The following is a 23,463-nucleotide window of genomic DNA, read 5'->3' on the forward strand; positions in this document are numbered from 1 at the left end:
ACATCTTATACAAGCCAGGGCAAATAGTCTAAAGAGTTTTTGCGTTGCTTTTCCCACTTGCGGTTGAATACCAATTTTTATTGGACTGAATAAGAAAGTATAAATATTTATTGAAAATATATTAGCAAATTAATGTTCTCTTCTACATTTATACGCTAAAAATTGCATTTCAACTGAGGTATGAATACAGTATATTTCGAATCAATTCTAATTAATTTAGGATAATGGTGCCTACCCTAAACCATTAGATCGAGATCACACGCAAGTTTTCGGCAATAACCGATTGATGTCATGACAGCAGTACATATATAGAAAGTGCAATAAAATTAGTTCGGTTAGATATTGTTCATATTTTTTAGCTAGTACATGAGCAATGTTAAGGTGGTAGTGGCTTCTATAGACTTCGGCTTATAAACGCTGCTCGCTTTAAGGAACTTATTCTGTGGGCAGCTGTAAGTAGTTAATGTATCAGGCAATATAATTAAATTAGAAATGTTATACAACACTTGGACTGCCGCACAGTGCACGTCAGGATTTCCACAATTTTATATATTATATAGTTTTTTTTAAGGTTCCTATACACTTTACTTTTATTGACATTGTTTTGATAGGGTATCATAGCGTAAGCATAAAGAAAGCATATCAACAACACACACGTAATAAACGCCGCTTATTTTCATACTCGCACAAATGGAATTCAGATATGTCAATGTATTATTTGCCGAGCTTGGCTATAAAAGGGAAGCGATCGACTCCAGTTTCAGTCAGCGCGTGATCATCTACGAATAAATATAGCTTGATAAGTGTAAAATCTAAAATCTATTGCAAAGCTTAAAATGAAAACTTGTGCATAAAATGTGTAAAAGGAAATATATTATTCAGATTTTTCTGCCTTTTATCGTGATCCTGTTCATAAAGTTGCCACCGATACAGGCAAGTTTTAATCGTGATCAAGCGTTGCTTCGGGCCATTGACGATGGCACACTGCTTATTGAAGCAGCCCAGGATCGAAACATCACTTTGCGTCTGATGGGAGGTGCTGCCTCATTGCTGCTCAACGAAGTGGATATTGTTGCCTTGTTGCAGCGACGCCGACGTGCAGCCACCGCACAATCAACAGCAACACACCGAGAGCCCTTGTCCCTGGATGCACTCAAGGAGGAGTTTCGTGGTGTTCAACGCGATCTCAATCGACTCGTGCGTTGGCTGAGTAACATGCACAATGGCACTCGACGTGGTGGCCTCAGTCAGCGCGTGCTACGACGGACTCTGCAACGTGTCCAGGTCGTGGGAAACACCTTAACAACGCTGGAATCCAATCTACGTCTCAACGAGTGTGCCTCTAATCCCTGCAAGAATGGCGGCACCTGTCATGACGCCTATAAGTCCTTCCAGTGCATCTGTCCCAAGAACTGGCAAGTAAGTACGCGGTTCTTCCAAGTGGGCGGAGACCTTTACTATTGTGGGGCGTACACCAGTGCTTTTCTCAGTTCTAACAACAAGCTGATTAGTTCGTCTGATTTTTAAATTTGAATAAAATAAAGTGTCAATTTATGAATATTGAATATTTGAAACTAGCATAACAAGGATCAGATCGCAATAAATATCATAATAAGTAAAAATATAACTAATATTTCTAATATGATGTAGTTCGCACTAATAAATAAATTATTTTCCCAATTTTGTATATTAATACGCTATTTAAATTTATTAAACATATTAGTACTAATAAATTTAATACTGAACTTCCCATCAATTAATTATTTATGCTTGAGGCTCGTTGAGATTCGAATTTTTATTTCTATAACATGAATCATTCGAAATTTGATCTTTCAACAGCAATGAGCAGAGTTCTTCTCCTCCTCGTTCCTACATATATTTCCGATTATTTTCCGCAATTTCCTTTTAGGGCGCCACTTGCGAAGATGATGTGAATGAGTGCTTCGATTTGGCCAGCACAGATTTGGACGTCTGCATGAACGATGCCCAGTGCATCAATACTCCTGGCAGCTATCGGTAGGTACACGCTCCAATCAGTGATTCCATTTTAGTCTTTATTATTCCACAGCTGTGTGTGCCGCACTGGCTACTCGGGAGTTCATTGTCGACTGCATCACAACGCCTGCCTGAGCAACCAGTCAGCGGAGCTGTGCGGCAATCATGGCACCTGCCTGTCCGCCAGCAATGCAGCTGGCTATGTGTGCATCTGTGATCAGGGCTGGACGTGGGCAGATGCGAATGTGACTCAGGCAAGCGCCAGTCCCTGCACACGGGATGTGGACGAGTGTGCACCCGAGATAAATCCCTGCCACGATGAGTGCATAAATTTGCCGGGCAGCTTTCGTTGTGCCGCCTGTCCGCCAGGCTACACTGGGGATGGTAAGTACTGTCGGGATATCGATGAGTGTCGAGACGGCAACAATGGTGGCTGCAGTCAGCGTCCGACGGTCAGCTGCATCAACACACGAGGGCTCATTTCGCTGTGGCCGCTGTCCCATTGGCTGGACGGGTGATGGGAGAAGCTGCTCGCCGACCAAGTCCAATTCCTGCGACGGCGAACAGATTTGCAACGATCACGCCAAATGCGAATACATCTCGGAGACGGTGGTTTGCAGCTGTCGAATCGGTTACTATGGTCATGGCTATGGCGCCGATGGCTGCACCGAAGATTCGGATCGAAAGCCCTGCGACAATCATCGCTGCCAGAATAATGGCACCTGTGTACTGAGTGGCCGTGGCACCAGCTGCATTTGCCAGCCGGGCTACAAGGGTGCCCTGTGCATGGAGTCAGATGCTTGCCATCCGAATCCCTGCCACAATGGCGGCACCTGCCGCCTACTGCCACGAAATGAGTTCATGTGTGTTTGCCAAGCCGGCTACTCAGGCAGCAGCTGCTCTCATCTACGCAGCTTCTGCGGCATCTCGTTGCGCAATGAGACTGGCAGCGTACGCTTTCCACCCAGCGAGGACAGAACTCAGTTGGCATATGAACCGAATGAGCGGTGTCCCTTCACCATTGCCACTCGACATGGAATGATCTTGAATGTGACCTTTACCTTCTTTGATCTGGAGAACAGCACCGATTGCACTGCCGACTTTCTGCAGTTGCACGATGGCAACTCCTTGTCTGCCCCACTTATTGGACGCTTCTGTGGCCAGCAGTTGCCGCTCGGTAATGGCACTGTTATGACCACACAGTCGCAATTGTTCCTCTGGTTTCTCTCGAACAATGCCACGCAGGGACATGGGTTTAATCTAACCTGGAGCTCAATGCCCATGACATGTGGCGAGGAACTCATCCTGAAAATGGGTCAGACGGGTGTGCTGCGCTCTCCCGGTTATCCGGGCAAGGCGCAACGCGGCATAGACTGTCGCTGGAAATTGTTGGCGCGCTTTGGCACACGTTTCCTGCTGCACTTTTATGAGATTACACTGGGTCCCTCTGAGAGTCGAACGCCGCAGTCAAGCAATTGCAGTGAAGGAGATTATCTGAGCATATATGAAACGAATCGACAGCTATATCGGACCTGTCAATCGGCTGAGCCAGCGCCTCTCTACAGCTCAGTGAATCTCTTAAGCTTGCACTTCCACACAGATTTGGTGCGCATGGACAGCTCGTTCCAAGTGCATTACGAGGTGATTGCTGGGCATCCCAATTGCGGTGGCATTTTTACTGAAGCGAGTGGTCTAATAATTGGCCACATGAATTCCTTCATTTGTTTGTTCCTCGTGCAACAGCCAAAGGGCACCAGAATCCAGCTCTTTTTCGAGCAACTCGATTTCATGGATTGCCTGCTGCAGAGTGTTGAGGTATTCGACGGGTCCAGCGTTGATCAGCCGCTGCTAGGACGTTTCTGCAACATGATGCAAGCCAATCAGCACTTTCTTTTATCTAGCAGCAATCTGATTCTACTGCGTTATGAATATCTGCTGGCAGGCTTCGAGCTGCCAAGTAATTTTAAAGTGCGATACACTCGAGGTAGGCAACTTCATAATTAATTATGAAAAGCTAGTCAACCCAAAAATAAATACACATCCCAAATATCTGATCCTCGTGGCAAAATTCTAAACCATATATTTTCTTTAGTTTGCGGCGCTAATATAACATCAAATTCGGGAGATTTATCGACCCCAAACTATCCGAATGGATACTTGGAGAACTTGGACTGCACATACTATATAAATATTCCTGTACAATATAAGATCCGACTTACAATAATCGATCTATCGATTAGTGGGAAGGAAACAATCTCTGCTGAGCATCAGGATGACGACGAATCTATAAATTTTTCAATTCAACCGAACTATTTGGATGTGAGTAAAGTTGGAATGTTAGTAAATATTTCATAATAAATTGGGTTTTATTATTTTTATTTATGTGCGCAGGTTTATTTTTCTCGGAACTCAAGCGATAAACAACGGTACACGCAAAATCTGACCAATGTTGTTTTGGTCTCCAAAAATAACCAGATGCGACTGCACTTCCATGGAGTTAGCAATCCTCAGCGTGCTCGTGGTCTTCGGTTTCAATTCGAGGCAACCTCCGCGGAATGTGGAGGCGTCTTTACTTCCACGCAGGACACCTACGAATATTTTATTCGCAATACTATTTGCGAATGGATTATTGAAGTGCCAGGCAGAAAGCATCTGCATATAGTAATGGTTGACTACGTGGGACGAGGAAAATTACAGTTATTTGATAACAGCACTGTGGGGGAAGGGAAACTACTTCGAAATTTCAAAGGGGGACAACTAGAGCCATTTGAACTGAGCGAAGACATCGATTCGAATCTTCTGACAATAAGAGCATTTGGGGAACAATTTATCTCACAACTAAATTTTGATTACAAACCAGCTAATGACAGTAAGTTAACCACAGTGATATTACACCCTATACTCATTAATCATAAAATTATACATTTACAGTGTGTGGCGGCACTTACTCAGCACGCTACGGTATCATTAAGAGTCCCAATTGGCCAGATAAATATGGTTCATCTGAGAATTGCACTTGGATCATTAGGGTGCCGTTCGGAGAACGCCTTGAGCTTATTGTTCACAATTTTACAACGGAAAGTACTTCGGATCGCTGCACTGATGACTATGTGGAGATCAGGTGCTTTAGCTGACATTACTTTTAAAGATTCTTAGCTTTCTACCAACAACACAATTGTTAAAATCGTCAAATTCTTAACTACTTTTTTTTTTAAGAAAAATAATTTTATAATGAAATAATATGTTTCCCTCTTTTTGCAGCTTTCCTCTACCAATTATTCTCTAACAATCTTTATTATTTTTCTTTCTTTGATCGACACACCAGAAATGGCGACCAATCGGAAGCACCGTTGATAGGACGCTACTGTGGTTTTGATATTCCACCGCGACTGCCTTCCTATGCAAATGCCCTATATATACACTTTCACTCTGATGCACTAATGGAGGAAAGTGGCTTCCATTTCAACTGGCAGATCACAACCGTTGGATGCGGCGGCAAGCTGACGTCATCGTCAGGTTCTATACACTCGCCACACAGCATGTCGGGCAATCGAGGTGCTCTGGCCTGCGATTGGCAGATCAGTGTGTCTGCTGGATCAACGGTGGATCTGCAGCTGCAGAGCCGTGACGATCTGTGCAATGGTCTCTTGTCCTTATACGATGGACCCACTGTTGGTAGTCCCAAACTGCCACTGAACTGCAGCATTGTAGGAGAGAAATTGGCATTGCGATCCAGAGGAAATCAAGTGTTGGTGCGCTATAATGTGAATGACGAATCACCTGAAGGCATGCATTTTCTACTGGACTACACTACCAATTGCATTGTGCGCTTGGAGCAGCTGAGTGGCGCCATTGAGACACCCAATTTCCCCGATAAATATGACACCAATACCAAATGCGAGTGGGACATACGAGCTGGAGAGGCCAAGAGTCATGTGCAGTTGGCTATCTCCCACATGAGCTTCGAAGCCGTTGATCCCGATTGTGCTTTTGACTACGTGCTGCTTCGCGACTATCGGAACACTCAGCTCGTGAGCGAGCGACGTTTATGCACCGCCACTCAAGATGTCGTCACTAGTGTGGGTAATCGACTGGTGCTGCAATTCAATAGTGATACATCGATCGGATCACAGGGTTTCCATGCCGAATTCAAGCGTGTGGGCTGCGGCGAAGAGTTGCGCGCTGCCAGTGGCAAGATTGAGACACCGAATGCTCCATTCAGTGTCGATGAGGATTGCCAGTGGCACATCCTTGTTTCCGAAGGCTATCAAATCGAACTCTCCATTGAGGAGTTGCACATTGAGACACCGCAACACGATTGCAGTCAGGATACGCTGACCGTTTGGTCTGGCAGCAATGCATCTGATGTCATGCTGCGCAGTTGCCAAGTGGAGTTCACTGCTCAAAAATTCTCCTCCCCAGCAAATGAGCTGCATATCCGATTCCGTAGCAGCACGCAACGTACTCGCAAATACATGAAAGCCACGTACACTCAAGTGCCAGCCAGGTGTGGAGGCACCATTAGTGCGAGCAGCGGACTTATTGCATCTCCCAGCTATTACCAGCAAGGCTTGGATGTTTATGATAAGGATATCGAGTGCGTATGGGTCGTAGAGGTGAGTCTGTAGAGTAACAACTCAGCGAAGTTAACAGATTTATTGTAATACATATATATATATGCACACTTGTTCTAACGGTCACAACTGAATCTTAAAATATGTGGCTGTTTAAAGAACTTAATAGTGGTTGTTCAAAGAGTTTAAAATAGCATCACTTTCTTTGGGTTTTCTGATTCTAAATTAAATTTAAAGTAAATGGATTGCAATGGCATTAAGACCATTAAGTGAAAAATATATTAAGTGAAGTGGCCGTGAATCGTTAACTATTAATGCCTAAACTTTTTCGACAGGTTGAACATCCCTATACTATTCAATTCAGCTTCGATGTTTTCAATTTTACAACGAATTCCGAGCTGTCTAGTCTTTTAATTTATGGCTCCAAGCATTTGAAGAAAGGAGATTTAATTAAGCCGGCACATTTCAGTATTCAATACAGTGGCAACGACCCTTTAGAGTCCTTAACAATGGAGGGCACTGTTCATGTGACATTTAAAGCCAAAAAAGGTGCATGGGGTAAGTTTGCGATGCGGTTTCAACGAGGATGCGGCGGTAAGAGAATTGACCACGAGGGTTATCTAAACTCTCGACTCGATACAAATTGCATTTGGGAAATTCAGTCAGAAAATGGAACTAGAATTTCACTTAACATTAATCAACTGGAGTGTCCATGCACATCACAAGGTAGCAATTGCACGACAGGATTATGGATATACAACGATGAGGATGATGTGCTTTATTATAATCTATGCAAAGAGCATCCGAATAGTTTGGTTATCCCCACTAACGTGGCACGCATTGAAGCAGTGGGCATTGTGCTAGCAGCTCAATATAGCACCCTCGATAATTCCTGTGGAGGTACAATTAAGTCCGCTCGCGGCACACTTAATTCTCCCAACTATCCGGACAGCTATCCCTCAAATGTGGAATGCGAATGGCAAACGAATCTCCGTCCTGGCAATGCCATTGAACTAAGATTCGAGGCAATGGACATTTTCAAGTCCGAACACTGCAATTTCGATTTCCTGGAAGTACGTGCTGGTAAGACGGGCTCCTTACTGGGTCTATACTGTGACAATGTGCTGCCTGTGGAGCCCCTGACTGTTAGCTCGGACGTCTGGGTGAAATTCCGAAGTCAGTCTGGCAGCACTGGCAAAGGATTCAAGTTACGCTGGAATTATGGTACGTTTACATAACAATTTTATTTGTTCCCTCATTAAATCATTATTTAATTCAGCTCACGTCAATGAATTTTCAAATATCACAAGTGGTAAGATCGAATCGCCACCAACGCTTGCGGTACGTGGCGATGAGCAGCCTTACATTTGGCGCATCTTTGCAGAACTTGACTCGATTATCGTGATTGACTTTAAGGAGTACAACACTGGACTGCAGGTAAGCTGTGCGTGTTGCGAGAATTGATCTTGGTGGCACTACAGCATTCTACTTCATATATATTACAATTTGCTTAATTTTATGTGTTATTATTTAGTTAATCTGCTTTTATAATTTATAATTTTCTAATTCATTACTACTTGCAAATATCATTGTATCGATTGTAGTGGAAATAACCTTCGGCATAACTTTACCTAATAGAAAAGATTATTTAATTAGTTGACTACTAACAACAAGAGTAGCTTAAGAGAGCAATGCGCTTCTTTAGTCCGGTAGTTTTAATTAAATTTGTGATGTTCGCTTTATTTAAACGAAATTAATTTGTGACTATATACATATTTTGATGCTTCAAGCTGTTTGATGGTTTTGATGACACCGGATTGCGCATCCCAATACAGAACTCGCCCTGGCAGTTCACCTCGAGTAGCAATATCATCTATCTGAAAACTGTAAATGCAGATTTCGACGCCTTTCTGTTGAATTGGCACATTCAGAGAACTGATCATCTGGTCGGCAATGTGACGCTAACCGAAGGATGTGGCATGAGCTACATAGTGGGACGCGAAGACCGGATTCAAGTAATGTCACCAGGGTATCCACATGGTTATCGACCGAGGTTGAACTGTGAGTGGGAGTTCAAGGCACAGGACGATGATCGCCATGTCGTTGCAAAACTTTATGATGCCAGTCTGGAGGTATCGGACAAGTGCGCGCTAGACTATCTGAGCATTCAGACTTCAAGCAATATGGTGGATTGGCAGGAGCAGTTGCATGTCTGCAATATGAGCGCAACTTCGCTCTTAAAACGCGTCGAAGGCACACCGTATCTAAAAATCAAGTTCATCTCTGACGTATCTATGAATGGTACCGGCTTTAGAGCAGTTGTCGAAACCAATTGTGGTGGCAATATGACTGGTAAGGTGGGCACCATCATGATTCCTAAGAAGGAAAGGTTGTGGTATCAATATATGGAAGATAGTATCGTCTGTGAGTATCACATCAATGTACGACCCGGCAGTGTCGTCGACATAAGCATCGAGTATCATTCAGAGGCTGTCAACAACACTTGCACGCACTATGGACTCATCTATGATGGTGTCGACACCGGAGCACCGATGTTGCCGCACGGCAAGTTCTGCAACCAATTGAATTTTAATAAGAAGTCATATCGGACGAGTGGGCCACATGCTACCATCAAATATTTGACGTTCGAAAAATGGAATAACCGCATGGGAACTAGGCACGTGCAGAACAACTGGACACTAACATATCGAGAGTACAATGATTGTCAATCTGAAATTCGACTAACCCATCTCTCGCCCAGCTACGTGCTTAGCACTCCCAAGTATCCGGATTATCCTCCAGCATACTCGGACTGCACGTGGTTGATAGTGGCACCGTTGGGCGAAACCGTTTTAGCCACTTTCGTAGATATCTTCGACTTGAGTGTTCAGAATTGCGACAAGGAGTTTGTCGAGCTCTACGACGGTTCAACAATGCTCTCACGTCGTCTACTCCGCACATGCCACAAGCCAGCGACTATAAGAAGCTCTGGAAATCTGCTGCTGGTGCATTACCAGTCGGAGCTCAATGAACCCCATGCGGGTTTCTCGCTAAATGTCTCGGTGAGTCAGTGCGGTGGCGAGCACACTTCTCTGAGTGGTGTCATCAGTTCCGTTCACTATCCCTTCCTGGGCGGCTATCCCAAGCCGGCGGAATGCGAGTATACCGTCAAAACCCGGTCGGATACACATATCGTTATCAACATTACCGATTTGAATGTGCCCTATGATGTGGCAGCAAATGCAAATGATTTGGATCGCCTTGAGTTCTTGGATATGGTAGATGAACGACGTGTCATGTTAATACTTTATGGAAATCTCACAGAGATACCCTATTCGATTCCCTTTTCAACAAACGAACTTGCTGTGCGATTCGTGACAAAGAACTCTAAGCTTAATACATACCGAGGATTTAGTCTACAATATAACAAGGTTGTTGGTGCGTGCAATCACGCTGTCAATGCTGTTTCTGGGGAGCTACAACTATCACGGACTTTAATTCCTGAGAAGTGGGCGCGGTACTGCCAGTGGCGTATTATGGTGCCAAAGGGTCAACGCGTTCGCTTTGAATTCCTCAACCTAGATGAGCTGCGTTCCGTTACTCCGATACCCCCCACTCAATCAAAACAATCGTAAGTATGCTGAGTGTACTCGGCTCTGAGATACCGCATTACATTTTAAACACAAACAAAATTTGTTTTGAATTTAAATACATATAAGGTTCTAATACGGACGGACATACTGCTTAAATTATTTCATATTAGCGAATATACTATAGGTAGACCCTAGAGTGACAATGTTTCCTTGTTCTTAAGCATACAATGCTAGATTCAGATTCTGACAAACCATATACAAAGAGCATTGGATTGAATAAAGTATAATCTATATTGGACGTATATATCATATGTTAAACGGTCGCATCATTTTTGACTTGCCAAAAGGCGAGACCTTCCAAAGAATTTCGCATAAAAAGTATTCGCTTAAAGGGGGTCGACTTAATAGAGGCGTTAACTTTTTGAAATTTCACTGTACTACTATTTCAACTGTTCTTTTCTCAAATCTATTTCTGCAGAATTGTCTCGTCGGAATTGCACGTTATCGCCTACAATGACATGGGATGGTTGTCAAAAATAGTCGATTTTAATTTCAATACCTACAATGGTAGCAGATTTATTGAATCTACCGATAATCTTTTGAACATCAAAATTATACTCCGGTCCTCCCTGCCGCGAAAGACGATCCGTGCACGCTTTTCGTCGTTGGAAGCCTCCTCCTGCCCGCCGGACATTAATAAACAGGCTGCAGGCATGCTTTCCAATGTGGAGATGTTGCAAGTGCCCCGCTATTACTGTCACTTGCACTTCTTGTCCGATCCGCAGGTAACCATCAGCTTTAATGTCACATACTCCATGGTGAGGCATGGTGGTTTGGTCAGGTTCTCCGATCAGCTGCAAAGGGAGCTGAAAATATTGCGTCCAGGAGATGCAACTTTCTCGCTGGCGACCACATTTGGGCGCATTGAGATCGTTCAAAGAGAGCCGGACATTGGGTTTAATTTCCGGGCTACTTATAGACGTTACGCATGTGGCGGAAACATTAGGTTGATGGACGGCACCACAATGCAGCTGCCACTGTTGAGGGAACACTTTGGCGCCCTCGAATGTGTATGGACGCTGAATAATGATAACTTTAACCGCTTACAAGTCAATGCCAGTAGTTTAAGCTTCGCTGATCGCTGTGAGAATGAATATGTGAGCATCTCAGTCAAATTCGGAGACGGTGAACTGAGTAGATTCTGTCGCGACACGGTCGTGACCAGCAACAGCACACTACCATTTAGACTCGGCTACGTGGTGCGTTATCATGCAACTCAGTATCAAGCAGGAAGCAGCGAGTTCCAGCTGATTGCCAACAAAAAACTAAAAGATTCGAGTTTGGGAGTCGGAATTATAGTGCTATATGGAGATAGGCCAGCGCCTCTAGTGACTGTTGGTCCATTAGAATACAAAAACAACATTGAGCTTATGTGGGAGTATCAAGCGCCGTCGGATTTGTCGCTGCGTTTGGAGTTCCGGGATCGGTTCTTCATTGAGATGGCGCCCAATTGCAGCAAGGATCGCCTAGAGGTGCTCGAATATAGAGCAGATCTCTGGCAAACGATAGACACACTCTGTGGACGAGAGTTGCCTGCGCCTCAGATTACACGTTCGAATCGTCTACGTATTATCTTTCGCACCAATGACAACATCACAGCTGATGGCTTCACCTTCAACGTCTCCACAACCTGTGATATGAAGCTCCAGGTGAGCAGGGAGCTGCAAACGCATAGCGGTGGCAATACCTATCAAAGCACCTCGAATAACGACATGCGTTGCAATTATGAGTTCGTCACGGACACCAAGCACCAACTGGTGGTCACCGTCATACCCAAGGGTAATCCGGCTTGGCTGCAGCGGGCCTGTCGTAATTCCTACTTTGATGCATATCGAACAGTAAATGGGAAGGAGCAGCTGATTAATCAGACCATGTGTCCCAGTTTCGAGGTTAGCGGATATGAACGTCTGCGTCTTGTTTTTACGACAATGTCTTCCACATTTCCCTTCGAGCTGCAGTATCAGTTGGTTGGCTGTGGTGGCAATTACACTGCTCCATTCACGCTGCGTCCGCTGCTCTCTGACCTGGGCAGCACCTACAAGTCTCGCCAGGAGTGTAAGTGGCATGTGCTGGCGCCGCCACAGCATGCGATCTTTCTTCGCTTCAAGTACTTTGAGCTTGAGAACCGTTGTCAGTATGGCGATTTGAGCATCTATCGTGGCAATAGTCACAGCAAGGAGCAGCTGATCAGTAAATTGTGTGGTAACTTGACCAGTCCATCCGTCATGGTCGACAGCAATGAGGCATTGATTGTGGCCACTTTACCCCGCTATATGGATGAAAGTGGACGAGGCTTTGTGGCCAGCGTGCACTTTACGCCCAATTGCAACGAACGTCTCGCGCTTAGCGAGGGCAACACTCGGTTGGATCTGGTACGATCCTATCAGCTGAATGCCAGCACTGCTGGCGATGAATTGCATTGTTATTTCCGCGTTAATGTGCCGCTCGGTAATCGTGTTTCCGTATGGCTGAAGCAGCTCCAACTGAATGAGCTAGCTTGTCCTAAATGCAGCTCACTTGAGATCTTAGATGGCTTCGATGGCAACAGTGCCAGTCTGGGCAGCTATTACTCCCATTTGGGAAACGGCACCAAGCTCTACAGTTCCTACAATGAAATGGTAATCAAACTGAGCGCCATTGCGCCTTCGAAGAACATCAGCTTTGAGATACTGTTTGAAATAGAACCGAGTTTCTGTGGCCAACTTAGCTATACTCTAGGCAGGAATGAGGTGAGTATATTTTCACTGCTCCATTGGGGCTCTAATAATAAACTGTTCTTTGCAGTCCATCAATCTTCGCTTGAGTTCAAAGGGTATCTCCAGCACTTTCCAGGGCAATGTTCACTGTCAGTGGCACTTCACCACTGTTCTTGACATTCAAATCGATGTGCATGACGTGCAATTGTCGGATATCTCTCCACTGACCCGCAAATGCGTCGACTATGTGTTTATCAAGGGCGATTACGTAAGACCTGTTGGCTAAGAACGCGTCTGCTTTATTACTAAGCCTTGTTTCCTTCAACAAGTTTGACAGGTATTATTGCGGAGAATTCAGCAATACCACTTGGTATCTCCCCTACAGCAGAAGCTTCAATGTGATCTTCCACAGTTCTGGAAGCGATATAAGCTATGAACTAAACTTGACAATAAGGCCGAAAATAAGTATGTCCAAATTGGTAAACATAATACAGCTTACAAAGATAAGATAGCTGAATGAACAACTGATAAATTGTTTATTTATGTTTAAACCCTCTTGGATATTTCCAACCTGTTTCCTTTTTTTTTAGATTGCAACCGTACCTTTGTATCTTTGGATGGGATTTTGAATTATAATGGCATGGAAAGATCCGAGGCCAAAAATTGCATTAATGAAATTCATGTACCAAACGGATACGCTGTGGCCCTTGAATTAGATTTTGTGCACTTTTATCAGTTCATAGATTCAGGACATCTGTTGGTTAGAAAAATGCAATTAACTTTATTCAGAAGCCTATTAACGGAATTCTTTTTAATATAGATTACAGACATGGGCGCAAATCGTACGCTCTTAAATGCTACAAATGACTACAAATCGAAGCCTGCCTCCTTTTTGAGCACCTCAAACGCGATTCGCATTGATTCATCCAATGTAGGAAGTATATCAATATTTTACCATTCCAACGTAAACACACTGCCGGCTGGTTGTGGAGGGAATCTAACCAGCTTGGAAGGTCAGCTTGCGTATCCGCCATATGATAATCATGACTTTTCTGAGTGCACGTGGTACATTTCGGTTCCAGCCGGAATCACACTACAATTCTATTTCAAAAGTGAGTTGTTATATATCAATAGTATATTATTATTAGACATAACGCAATTTTTTTTTTCGCTTAGCTTTCGACATGGGCTCAGCCACCAATTGCGACCTCAATAATATTAGTGTTTACGAAAAACTTGACGATGATTCCGAAACTCAACGGCGCTTTTGTGGCTCTACTATGCCTGCAGCGTTTAATATGCAAAGTGATCGCATAAGAATTGTGGCCAAAAAATCACCAAATTTCGTTGGCAGCGGATTTCGATTGTCTTATAATCATTTCAATGTCTAACTGTGAATTTAATTTTATATCTTGATTCACATAAATATAAAAATAAAATAAATAAGGTCAATCGAATTATACTGCTTGGTATGCAGTCGTCAGTACTTTTATACATAGTTTTTTGTGGCTGTGCTCTGCTTTAACATACCGTGTCTCTTAGTGCAAGCAGATTAATCTGCCCATAGAAAATCAAAATAATTCAACATGCAGTCCTAAAACGTTCAGTATGTTGATGACATAAGGATCGATGGCAAGAAACCAAAAACCCATTTGCACTAGTTTGGTTAGCTTTACAAAACTGCGAGTATCATTTTATCGATACTAACCAAAGAATATTCTTTGGTGTTTCTATGCTTGGAGACGTGTGACTTTTGCACTGCTTACACAGACCTTGGCTCTCTGTACAAGCAGGCCCATCTGTTCATGCACAAGAAGTACACTGCTTGCCGGTCACTGTGGAGAGATTGTAGAGTTTAAATATCAATGTAATTACTGCATTTAATACGTTAATTGAATTATTATTATTATGTGTTTATTGTATTGTTATATGTTTATTATGCCAATTCTAATACCATATACATTTTGATAATATATTAGCACATGAATATGCACTTGCCAATGAAAGATCTGGGTTATCATGTGCGCTTAATCAGGTTCAAATCAAAAGCACACATATGTATGAATGTAAGTCTTAATCTATTTACATGAATCAATTTCAAATACATAAATCAATTTAATTTGCTTACATAGGCAACATTGCTTAATTGGTCATGGCATTGTTACTAATTTCATTAAAAGAACTGCGAAGAGAGTAGATCATGGATCACATAATTGACAAGGTTAATTGAGCAATGCGTAATATCATTGCTACGTCATAAATGTAGCGAATAATATAATTTCCGGATACGACGTGTAAACAGAAATACATAAATAATTTTGTAGTGTACACATTTTTATAATTATTATGTGTTTATTTATAATATGTTTGCATTTGCGGTTTGGCTAAGAATTTTATTATTCAATATTGTGATGATAAATCACTATAGTTTTGGAAAGCATTTACATACATATATGTGTATTACTTATAACATGAACTATTAATTTGTTAATTTACATGATTCTTTATGCTTTATTATTTAATATGTTTATATATAGTAATAATATTCCAAAATCTCGAAATCACATTCTGCTAATTTTATTTGTTATTTTTCTCCCAGTGCAGAGAAAAATGAAATTTTAACAATTGGCAGCGGCAACTATGACAACGAAAATGAAAGCAAATTCAATTAATATAATAATAACAGTTCGTTATGTACAAAGTTAAACACTTATACGATGATATATGTATGTATGTATATGTATGGGGTCTATGTATTTATAAATCAGGAAAACAACAACAAACCTGATGCTTGCCTGACAACGACGACGACAACGACAGCGCCTTCAACTTGTTGTTGCCATGATTTTGTTGCTGCTTACTATATTGTTTGTTGTTGTTTTGTTTTTAATTTTTGCATTGGGGGCCCGTTTTGCTGATGTCGCTCGGTCGCTCAGTTCCATGTGAGGCGTTGAGTGGACGGACGTGTGCTGCCAGTCTGTTGTCTACACATTAAGTATACGGAACGAGATTAAGTATACGTCGAAAAATGCCAGCTCTTTCAAAGATATTGTCGCTGCGCGGTAAGCGTGTAATTCGTATTTTCAATTGAACATCTGTCATGATAATTCGTCTTATTTGCATTATGCAACTTAACCCCAACAGCTGTGGGCCAAGTGCGTCACTACAGCGCTGCAGCGCAGTCGCAGCTACGCGATATTCTTGGCCAGCAGCTGAGCGCCATCAAGGAGGTGGGAACCTTTAAGGCGGAGCGCATCATCACATCCTCGCAGAGCACACAGATAACTGTGCAGGGCAGCGAGAAGCGCATACTCAACTTCTGTGCCAACAACTATCTTGGTTTAGCGGTGAGTTCATCGTCTACAAACCTTAATTTACTCCATTATTTATCATTTAACTGCGCGTAGAACAATCCAGAGATTGTTGCCTACAGTCAGCAGCTGCTGGAACGTTATGGCGCTGGCTTGAGCTCGGTGCGTTTCATTTGCGGCACCCAGGACATACACAAGCAATTGGAGCAGAAGATTGCCCAGTTCCATGGCCGTGAGGATACCATCTTGTATGCCTCATGCTTCGATGCCAATGCGGGCATTTTTGAGGCCATTCTCACGCCCGAGGATGCTGTGTTCTCGGATGAATTGAATCATGCCTCCATCATTGATGGCATTCGTTTGTGCAAGGCGAAAAAGCAGCGCTACAAGCATCGCGATCTTGCCGATTTGGAGCAGCAGCTGCGTTCCAGCGATGCTCGCTTGAAGCTCATTGCCACCGATGGTGTCTTTTCCATGGATGGCAACATTGCGCCACTGGCTCGCATTATTGAGCTGGCCAAGAAATACAACGCTCTCGTGTTTGTGGACGAGTGCCATGCCACAGGTTTCTTTGGTGCCACGGGACGCGGCACAGAGGAATACGATCAGGTCATGGGCGAGGTGGACATTATCAATTCGACGCTGGGCAAAGCGCTGGGCGGTGCTTCAGGTGGTTATACAACTGGCCCTGCTGAGCTCATCTCTTTTCTGCGCCAGAAGTCGCGACCTTATCTATTCTCCAATACGCTACCACCAGCTGTTGTTGGTGTGGGTCTCAAGGTGATGGACATGTTGCTCAGCTCCAGCGAGCTCAGCCAGCGTGTGCAGAGCAACACGCAACGCTTCCGCGATGCAATGACCAAGGCTGGCTTCACCATTGCCGGCGAGAATCATCCCATTTGTCCCGTCATGCTGGGTGATGCTCGCCTCGCCTCCAACTTTGCCGATCAAATGCTCAGTAAGTGCCGAAATTCTTCACTTACGATTTGGATTCGAAATCGTTCATTCTCTAATTCATTTCAGCTCGTGGCATCTATGTAATTGGCTTCAGCTATCCGGTGGTGCCCCAGGGCAAGGCTCGCATCCGTGTGCAGATCTCTGCTGCCCACACGGAGGAGGAAATCGATCGCGCTGTGCAGGCTTTCATTGAGGTTGGTCGTGGCCTTAAAGTCATCAAGTGAACAGTCGCAAAGGAAAAGCCCCGAAAGGCATAAAGTATTTTTCTGCTGCATTTTCAATTTAAATCAAGCAATCTGTTGGCATTTATTAAACGTAACTCTGGTTAAATAAAACATTCGTACTCTAGGTAGCTCACTTAGAAGCTGGGAATGCTGTGAAGCATGACAAGAATATGCTGTGGGCAAAGCAATGTAAATAGAAGTGAAATGGTTTTGATATCAATATAGAGGTCATTAAATAATTTCGAATTGATCGATGTATCTCCAAATAATTATCCGCATATTGAACTTCTGAAACAAACAGGATGAAAAATAGGTCACAACAGTAACGTTAAAGATGAAAGATATAAAGAACGATATGCAAAGAGTTTGCTTTGAGTTGAGTTGCTTTATTTGGTCTGATCAGATTAACTAAGCTGCTTGTACTAAGTAAGTATAATAATAGTCATAAACATAAAGTAATAGTAAACATTATAAACATTAAACTTAAGATTAAATTGCACATTAAATGAATGACTTGGCCACAGTGGGACAAAATGCAGGCGCCGCCTGCAACTGCGACTGCGGCGCACCAAAAAGCAATAACAAATCAATTAAAAAATAATTGCAATAACAAAAAAAAATAATAAACCAAAAAAAAAAGGTTTAAACAAATTAAAGGGAATACAAGAAATGCAAAATACTTTTAGAAAGCGCGAAATGTGCGAAGATTTGGGCTAAGACTTGGGTTTGCATAGGATGCGCAACTAAAACATAGATTAGATTCGATTCGTTATTTTTTACATGCTGACTGTGACTATGAGAACTTTGGTTAGTGTGTGTGTGTGATTCTGTGTGTGTGTGACTGAGTTAATACGAGTCTCTCCTGGGACTACTTGTTGACTAGGCCACGCGCCTTGGGATATGCTGAGGCTGGTTTCTTGACGGGCATGCGACCAGTGGGCGGTCGTCGATTGGAATCCAACGCAGAGCCGGCGCTTGGCAAGCCACTTCTTGTGCTCTTGGCCAGACGTGTGTTGGGAGCACCGGCAATACCTGTTGAGGCTGTAGTCGCAGCAGTGGTTGCAGCATTACTGCTGTTGCCATTGATGATGTTCTCGAGGCGATGGCGCAAAGAATTGGTGTGCGTATCCACAATGTCAATGTCATCGCCCGTTTGCATGGCCTGCGCCAGCACAGCCTGCAACGAGGCCGAGACCTTGGGTGTGCGATACTCCTGGGTGGTGCGACACGGCATGTCCAGCTCATAGTTTAGTATGTTCTCGCTGCGAAAGCGTATGGCGCCGGGTGCATTCGATTTCGCCTCCTGTATGGCATACTCGGAGATGGGCCGGCGGCGATTCGGATGCGAGACGGGACGTTTGTTGCTAAACTTGCCATCGCTGGTGGTCATAGGCATAGGCAGCGAGGCAAATTTCCATTCCTCCTGCTCCTCGTCGTACTTGGCCTGCGTGTACAGACGTTGCTTCACTTCGATGGGCACAAAGTTGTCAATGATAAGCAGCTGTCGTTTTAGTTCTTTGACGAGCTCATTTTGTGCCATCTCCAGTTCGCGCAGATCCTGATTATGATCGTGCTTGCAATCGTTGAGTTCCTGCTGCAGCGCTAAATACTTGGCATAGCATTTGGATAGTTTGCGCTTCTTTAGTTCCACTTCCTGCTCTAGAGAAACGTTGCGTTCTCGTATTTCCAGCGTTGTCTCCTCCTGCAGCTCCAGCTGCTGTTGTATTTCAATTTCACGCTTTTTCCGCTCTGCAATCTCCACCAGCTTCTTCTCCAGCTCAATCTGACGTTCACTGTAAGTGTCAAGCAGATTCTTGCCACCACGCACCAGCTGGCCTTCCAGCTCAGCCAACTTGGCAGCCAGCTTGGCGTTCTCCACACGCTCGCGCTCCAATTGCTCGCTGGACTTGGCCACCTCCGCCTCGTTTTCTTTGTCCGATTCGGGCTCGGACAACTCCTCGCCTTCGCTCTCCTTCTCTTCCTCCTCGGCCGGCTGAAGCTGCTGCTGCGTCACGCTGTCCGTTAGTTCACGACGCACTGGCTCTCGTTTGGGTTTCTTTACACGCTTCTTGGCAGCGGCTGCCAATTTCTCGCTGCGTTGCTGCTGCTGCGGGGCAATGAGTCGCTTAAGTCGTTCGATTTCCTCCTGATATTCCTTGAGCTTGGCATCCTGCGGATCCTCGTTCTTCACCGGCTGATTCTGTATGTTCTTCGCACGCTGCGCATACCGCAAAGTCGTCAATGTCTCGTTGTAATTGTAGTTCGAGGGTCCAATGTTGGCAATCATAATGGTCTTGGAATTGCCACCTAATGAGTCCTGCAGCAGTCGTGTTAGCTTCGAGTCACGATACGGCACATGAGGCGAGTTCTCAGCAAGTGCTGATATGACATTGCCCAGTGATGACAGCGCCAAGTTGATCTTACTGGCCTCCTTGAGACGCTCGGCGGAAGCGCCTGTCTTGGACTGTCGTTCGCTACCAGCCAAATCGATGAGATTCAATTTGCCCACTTTAATGGTGTTTGTCTCGGTGTCGCACATCTCAATCTTGATCATGAAGATGGCATGCGAACTGAAAGCAAATTAGAATCTATAGAAAATTCTATATGGCAAAGAAAAGTACAGACTTACCGAGAGCTGTGCTCATTCATGTTGGTGAAGCCAACAGTGCGATTCTTGTTGCCCAATCTCATCACATTGGCCATATCATCCACACTCTTGCAGTTGATGGCATGCAGATTGGGCACATAGACCCCCGAACCACGTTCGCGCACTTCCAAATGCTTGGAATTCGGTTTAAGCAGATCGCGCAGCTCCTCCATATAAATCTCCAGATATGAGACATCGACCAGAAACTGAAAGTTCTCGGTGCGATTGATGTGCAGCCAAATCTGTTCAAACGTACGCGGTATAATGCCCATTAAGTCATCATTTCCACGAACACCCTCCATTGTAAACGTTTTCCCCGTGCCCGTTTGGCCATACGCAAAGATGCAACCATTAAAGCCCTCGAGCACCGAGCTGACCAAGGGAAAAACCACCTCATGGTAGAGCGTTGTTTGCGATGCACTCGCGTCGTAGGCGGCATCATAGGTGAACACCTTGCGCTGCTCCTTGTTGGCATCCACCAGATTCTGCAGTTCCACAACACCACGATTGGGATACACATTGACCACTTCCGGTGAGCCTTCGGTGCGTTCACGATTGCTCATGGGACGACATCGAACCACAACCTGAACACATTCGTTCGGCGTTTGGCTGTTTGCCGTACCAGGGCGTCTGCTTTTCGCACTCATTTCAGCTGCTGCTGCTGCTTGTGGATGGAATGGTGACTAAAGCAGCCTTGCCTTTGTCCCCCCTTGTAACCCCGTTACAGTTGCTGTGCGTAGCTCTGACGACAACAACGGAAACAAATGTGGAATAAAATCAATAATTTGTGAGTGACGCAAATACTTGCTGCAGTTCGTTGTGTTACGCGAATTTAGATTTGTGTTAACATGACGTCATTCTACACTACGAATTTCAACACTATTTGGAGTTAATGCTTTGCAACAATTACCTGTATTTTTAAGCCAAATTACTTCACCTTGAGTACGTTTTTTTTTGTATTATTGTTCAGCTGCTGCCGCCAGCGTGACCAAAACTTGAATTTCTAAATATACTACATTACTTTGCAAGATATACCAACTGAATTAATACCAGCACAGTAACACATAATTTGGTAATTTTTCAATGATGGCGCCACCTTTAAAAAAATTAATTTTAACCATTAAACCTTTAATTTATTCGACTTTTACTTAAACTCCCAGTGATAAATTATATTGGACATTTACGATTTTTTAAATATTTATTACTATAAATCAATTATGTCTTCTGGATGATTTCGATTTGCCGGATGATTTATTGTGCTCTGTTGCGCCCCGTTTGCGTTTATTTAGCGGATTGCGTGGATCGTAGACATCATACCAATCGTCTCCCTTGGTGGAGGCGTCTTTGGCCAATACAGGAACAGTGCTATTGAAATTTAATGTATGCGCCAACCAGTCATCTCCCTTAATATCTTTTTCCACAACAGTTTCATCCACAGTGGTGGTGCTAGCATCTGCTTCGTCATTCTCGCTTGATTTGTACTTGAGATTGTCCAGCTTAGACTTGAACTTGGATAATAACTCCAAGGTGTAGCTCTCTCTGTCCTTGCCTTTGTTATTAAGTTTGTTCTTTGTTTTAGCGGTGTATTTCTCTTTTACTTCGATGAAATCATTGATATAATGATTGTCACTTGCTGCCTTTATGCCAGCAGTCTTTGCACTCTTCTCCGACTCCTTGGAGGCTTCCTTGTCCTTTGCCAATTTATCCATTTGATATTGCCGTTTTAGGGATTCAATTTCTTCCCGAATTTTGTTCCTAAAAGATTTAGTAATTGAAGTAGAATGAGTACATTTGATACTTAAATATTCCTGCTTACTTTTCCTCTGATTTCTTCATATTCTGTTCCTGTTCTCGTGTCATCAGTACATCTTCATCATCATCTTCTGATTCACTTTTGATCTCACGTTTTACCACATTGCTTTTGGACTTGGCCAGCTTACTTTTAATGATGTCAGAGGCATTGGTTTTTGGTTTGACATCAATTTCCTCGCAGTCATCGGACAAACGCTCCTCACTTTGAGCACGTTCTGTTTTGGGCACTTTAATTGCCTCTTTGCTCAGTTTGGGATCATCCGTTGCATCATGGAGCGACTTTGCTTTGCCCGCATTCTGCTTTACGAATATAGTGGTCTCTTGCTCATCGCCTTCGGCCTCCTCGCCGAAGGAAAGCAAACCAAAGTTCCTACAATTCAAATTTATATTAATGTAAATACTTCTCGAAGACAAATACTTACTTAACCCCTTGTTTCTCCTTTTTGCTCTTTTTGGACTTGGCTGCTGCCTTGGGCAGCGCACGCGGCACAATATCGTTATAGGGATTGCTCAATACCTCGGTGGAGATTATGCGATGCGTATACATGGGACGCTCCTGGTGATCCACATCACCCTCTTCCAGCTTGAGCATATTGAAAATCGTGTCGCCAGTGACTTTGCCAAAAAGTGTGTTCTTATTTTCTAGCTCTGGCGTTGCCGCAAACGTGAAGAAGAACTGCGAAGCATTGTCATCCTTCCCACAATTTGCCATGCCCACCAAGCCACGACGTGAGTAACGCAGTCGCGAATGGAACTCATCCTTGAATGGCTGGCCGTAAATGGATTCACCGCCAGTGCCATCGCCATGCGGATCTCCGCCCTGTACAATGAATCCCTTCACCAGCCGGTGGAATGTTGTCCCATTGTAATAGCCCTCGAGGCAAAGTTGCACAAAGTTGCGGCAGGCTTTGGGACATTCCCGGGCCCAGAGTTCGATATCTATGTCGCCCACTGTCGTTTTAAGTAACACTTTTCCCGACGTGGGCGGCTCTTGTATGTAAATATTGCTCATTTTTAATAAAAACTAATTTTACTATAAAGTTGTCTACTTCAGCGTCGCACTACAGATGGTTGGTAAGGCCAGCAGGGCTGCATCGTTATTTACATTAAAACGATATATCGATATTACTCTTTAAAACGAAGGAGTTTTGCAGAATCATTGTCAATTTCTGTAGATTGGTTGGATTTTAGTTTGTGTAAAAGAGGGGAAAAAATTGTTGTAATTCGACAATGTTTTGCAAAGAATATGCGTAACATATCGATATTTTTATCGAAAAAGTGATATTCTGATGATTATTACAGTTACAAGTTTTGTCGCTTTTAAATTAGTGCAATTCTTTCCAAACAATTAAAATTTGATTTAAAAGAAGAAAGAAAAGATTTGCTATGTGTGTGAAATGATTAAGAGTATTAAATTTAACTACTTAAATAGAGATGATGGAGCTTTTAGCATGGTTATGGTTATGAATATGTAAGTAATCCACTAAAACTGGTCCTAATTACATGTACACTGGTTCCAGTCAATTTTTTTAATCGATATATGCCGATATAAAAACAGTGTGTACATAGTGTGTTTAAAAAATTTTATCGATTA

The 23,463-nt window shown here is 43.6% G+C and overlaps 4 protein-coding genes across 4 annotated transcripts; 2 read left to right on the forward strand and 2 right to left on the reverse strand.

The window, feature by feature from the left end:
* Positions 1-591: 591 nt before the first annotated feature.
* LOC117566459 (cubilin homolog) lies at positions 592-14,309 on the forward strand. The gene is made up of 17 exons (XM_052003566.1): positions 592-1,419; positions 1,910-2,016; positions 2,069-2,456; positions 2,491-3,979; positions 4,088-4,314; positions 4,387-4,864; positions 4,927-5,116; positions 5,321-6,611; positions 6,905-7,793; positions 7,849-8,006; positions 8,360-10,200; positions 10,641-12,951; positions 13,007-13,186; positions 13,248-13,383; positions 13,509-13,678; positions 13,739-14,030; positions 14,095-14,309. Exons 1-17 carry the CDS (start codon positions 856-858, stop codon positions 14,307-14,309), a joined length of 10,926 nt encoding a protein of 3,641 aa, XP_051859526.1. The 5' UTR covers positions 592-855.
* A 1,558-nt stretch (positions 14,310-15,867) lies between these two features.
* Positions 15,868-17,618, forward strand: LOC117568892 (2-amino-3-ketobutyrate coenzyme A ligase, mitochondrial). The gene is made up of 4 exons (XM_034249793.2): positions 15,868-15,980; positions 16,063-16,265; positions 16,326-17,187; positions 17,253-17,618. The coding sequence occupies exons 1-4, from the start codon at positions 15,947-15,949 to the stop codon at positions 17,408-17,410; spliced, it is 1,257 nt and encodes a 418-aa protein (XP_034105684.1). The 5' UTR covers positions 15,868-15,946; the 3' UTR covers positions 17,411-17,618.
* A 157-nt stretch (positions 17,619-17,775) lies between these two features.
* On the reverse strand, positions 17,776-21,057 carry LOC117568891 (kinesin-like protein Klp68D). The gene is made up of 3 exons (XM_034249791.2): positions 20,968-21,057; positions 20,040-20,799; positions 17,776-19,980 (listed from the first exon to the last, which is right to left on the reverse strand). The coding sequence occupies exons 2-3, from the start codon at positions 20,702-20,704 to the stop codon at positions 18,279-18,281; spliced, it is 2,367 nt and encodes a 788-aa protein (XP_034105682.1). The 5' UTR covers positions 20,705-20,799; positions 20,968-21,057; the 3' UTR covers positions 17,776-18,278.
* Positions 21,058-21,253: 196 nt separating this feature from the next.
* LOC117570825 (spliceosome-associated protein CWC27 homolog) lies at positions 21,254-23,058 on the reverse strand. The gene is made up of 3 exons (XM_034252689.2): positions 22,292-23,058; positions 21,874-22,239; positions 21,254-21,812 (listed from the first exon to the last, which is right to left on the reverse strand). Exons 1-3 carry the CDS (start codon positions 22,879-22,881, stop codon positions 21,269-21,271), a joined length of 1,500 nt encoding a protein of 499 aa, XP_034108580.1. The 5' UTR covers positions 22,882-23,058; the 3' UTR covers positions 21,254-21,268.
* Positions 23,059-23,463: the final 405 nt, after the last annotated feature.

Source organism: Drosophila albomicans, chromosome 3 (genome assembly GCF_009650485.2).
Source record: "Drosophila albomicans strain 15112-1751.03 chromosome 3, ASM965048v2, whole genome shotgun sequence".
In the NCBI taxonomy this organism is placed as follows: domain Eukaryota; kingdom Metazoa; phylum Arthropoda; class Insecta; order Diptera; family Drosophilidae; genus Drosophila; species Drosophila albomicans.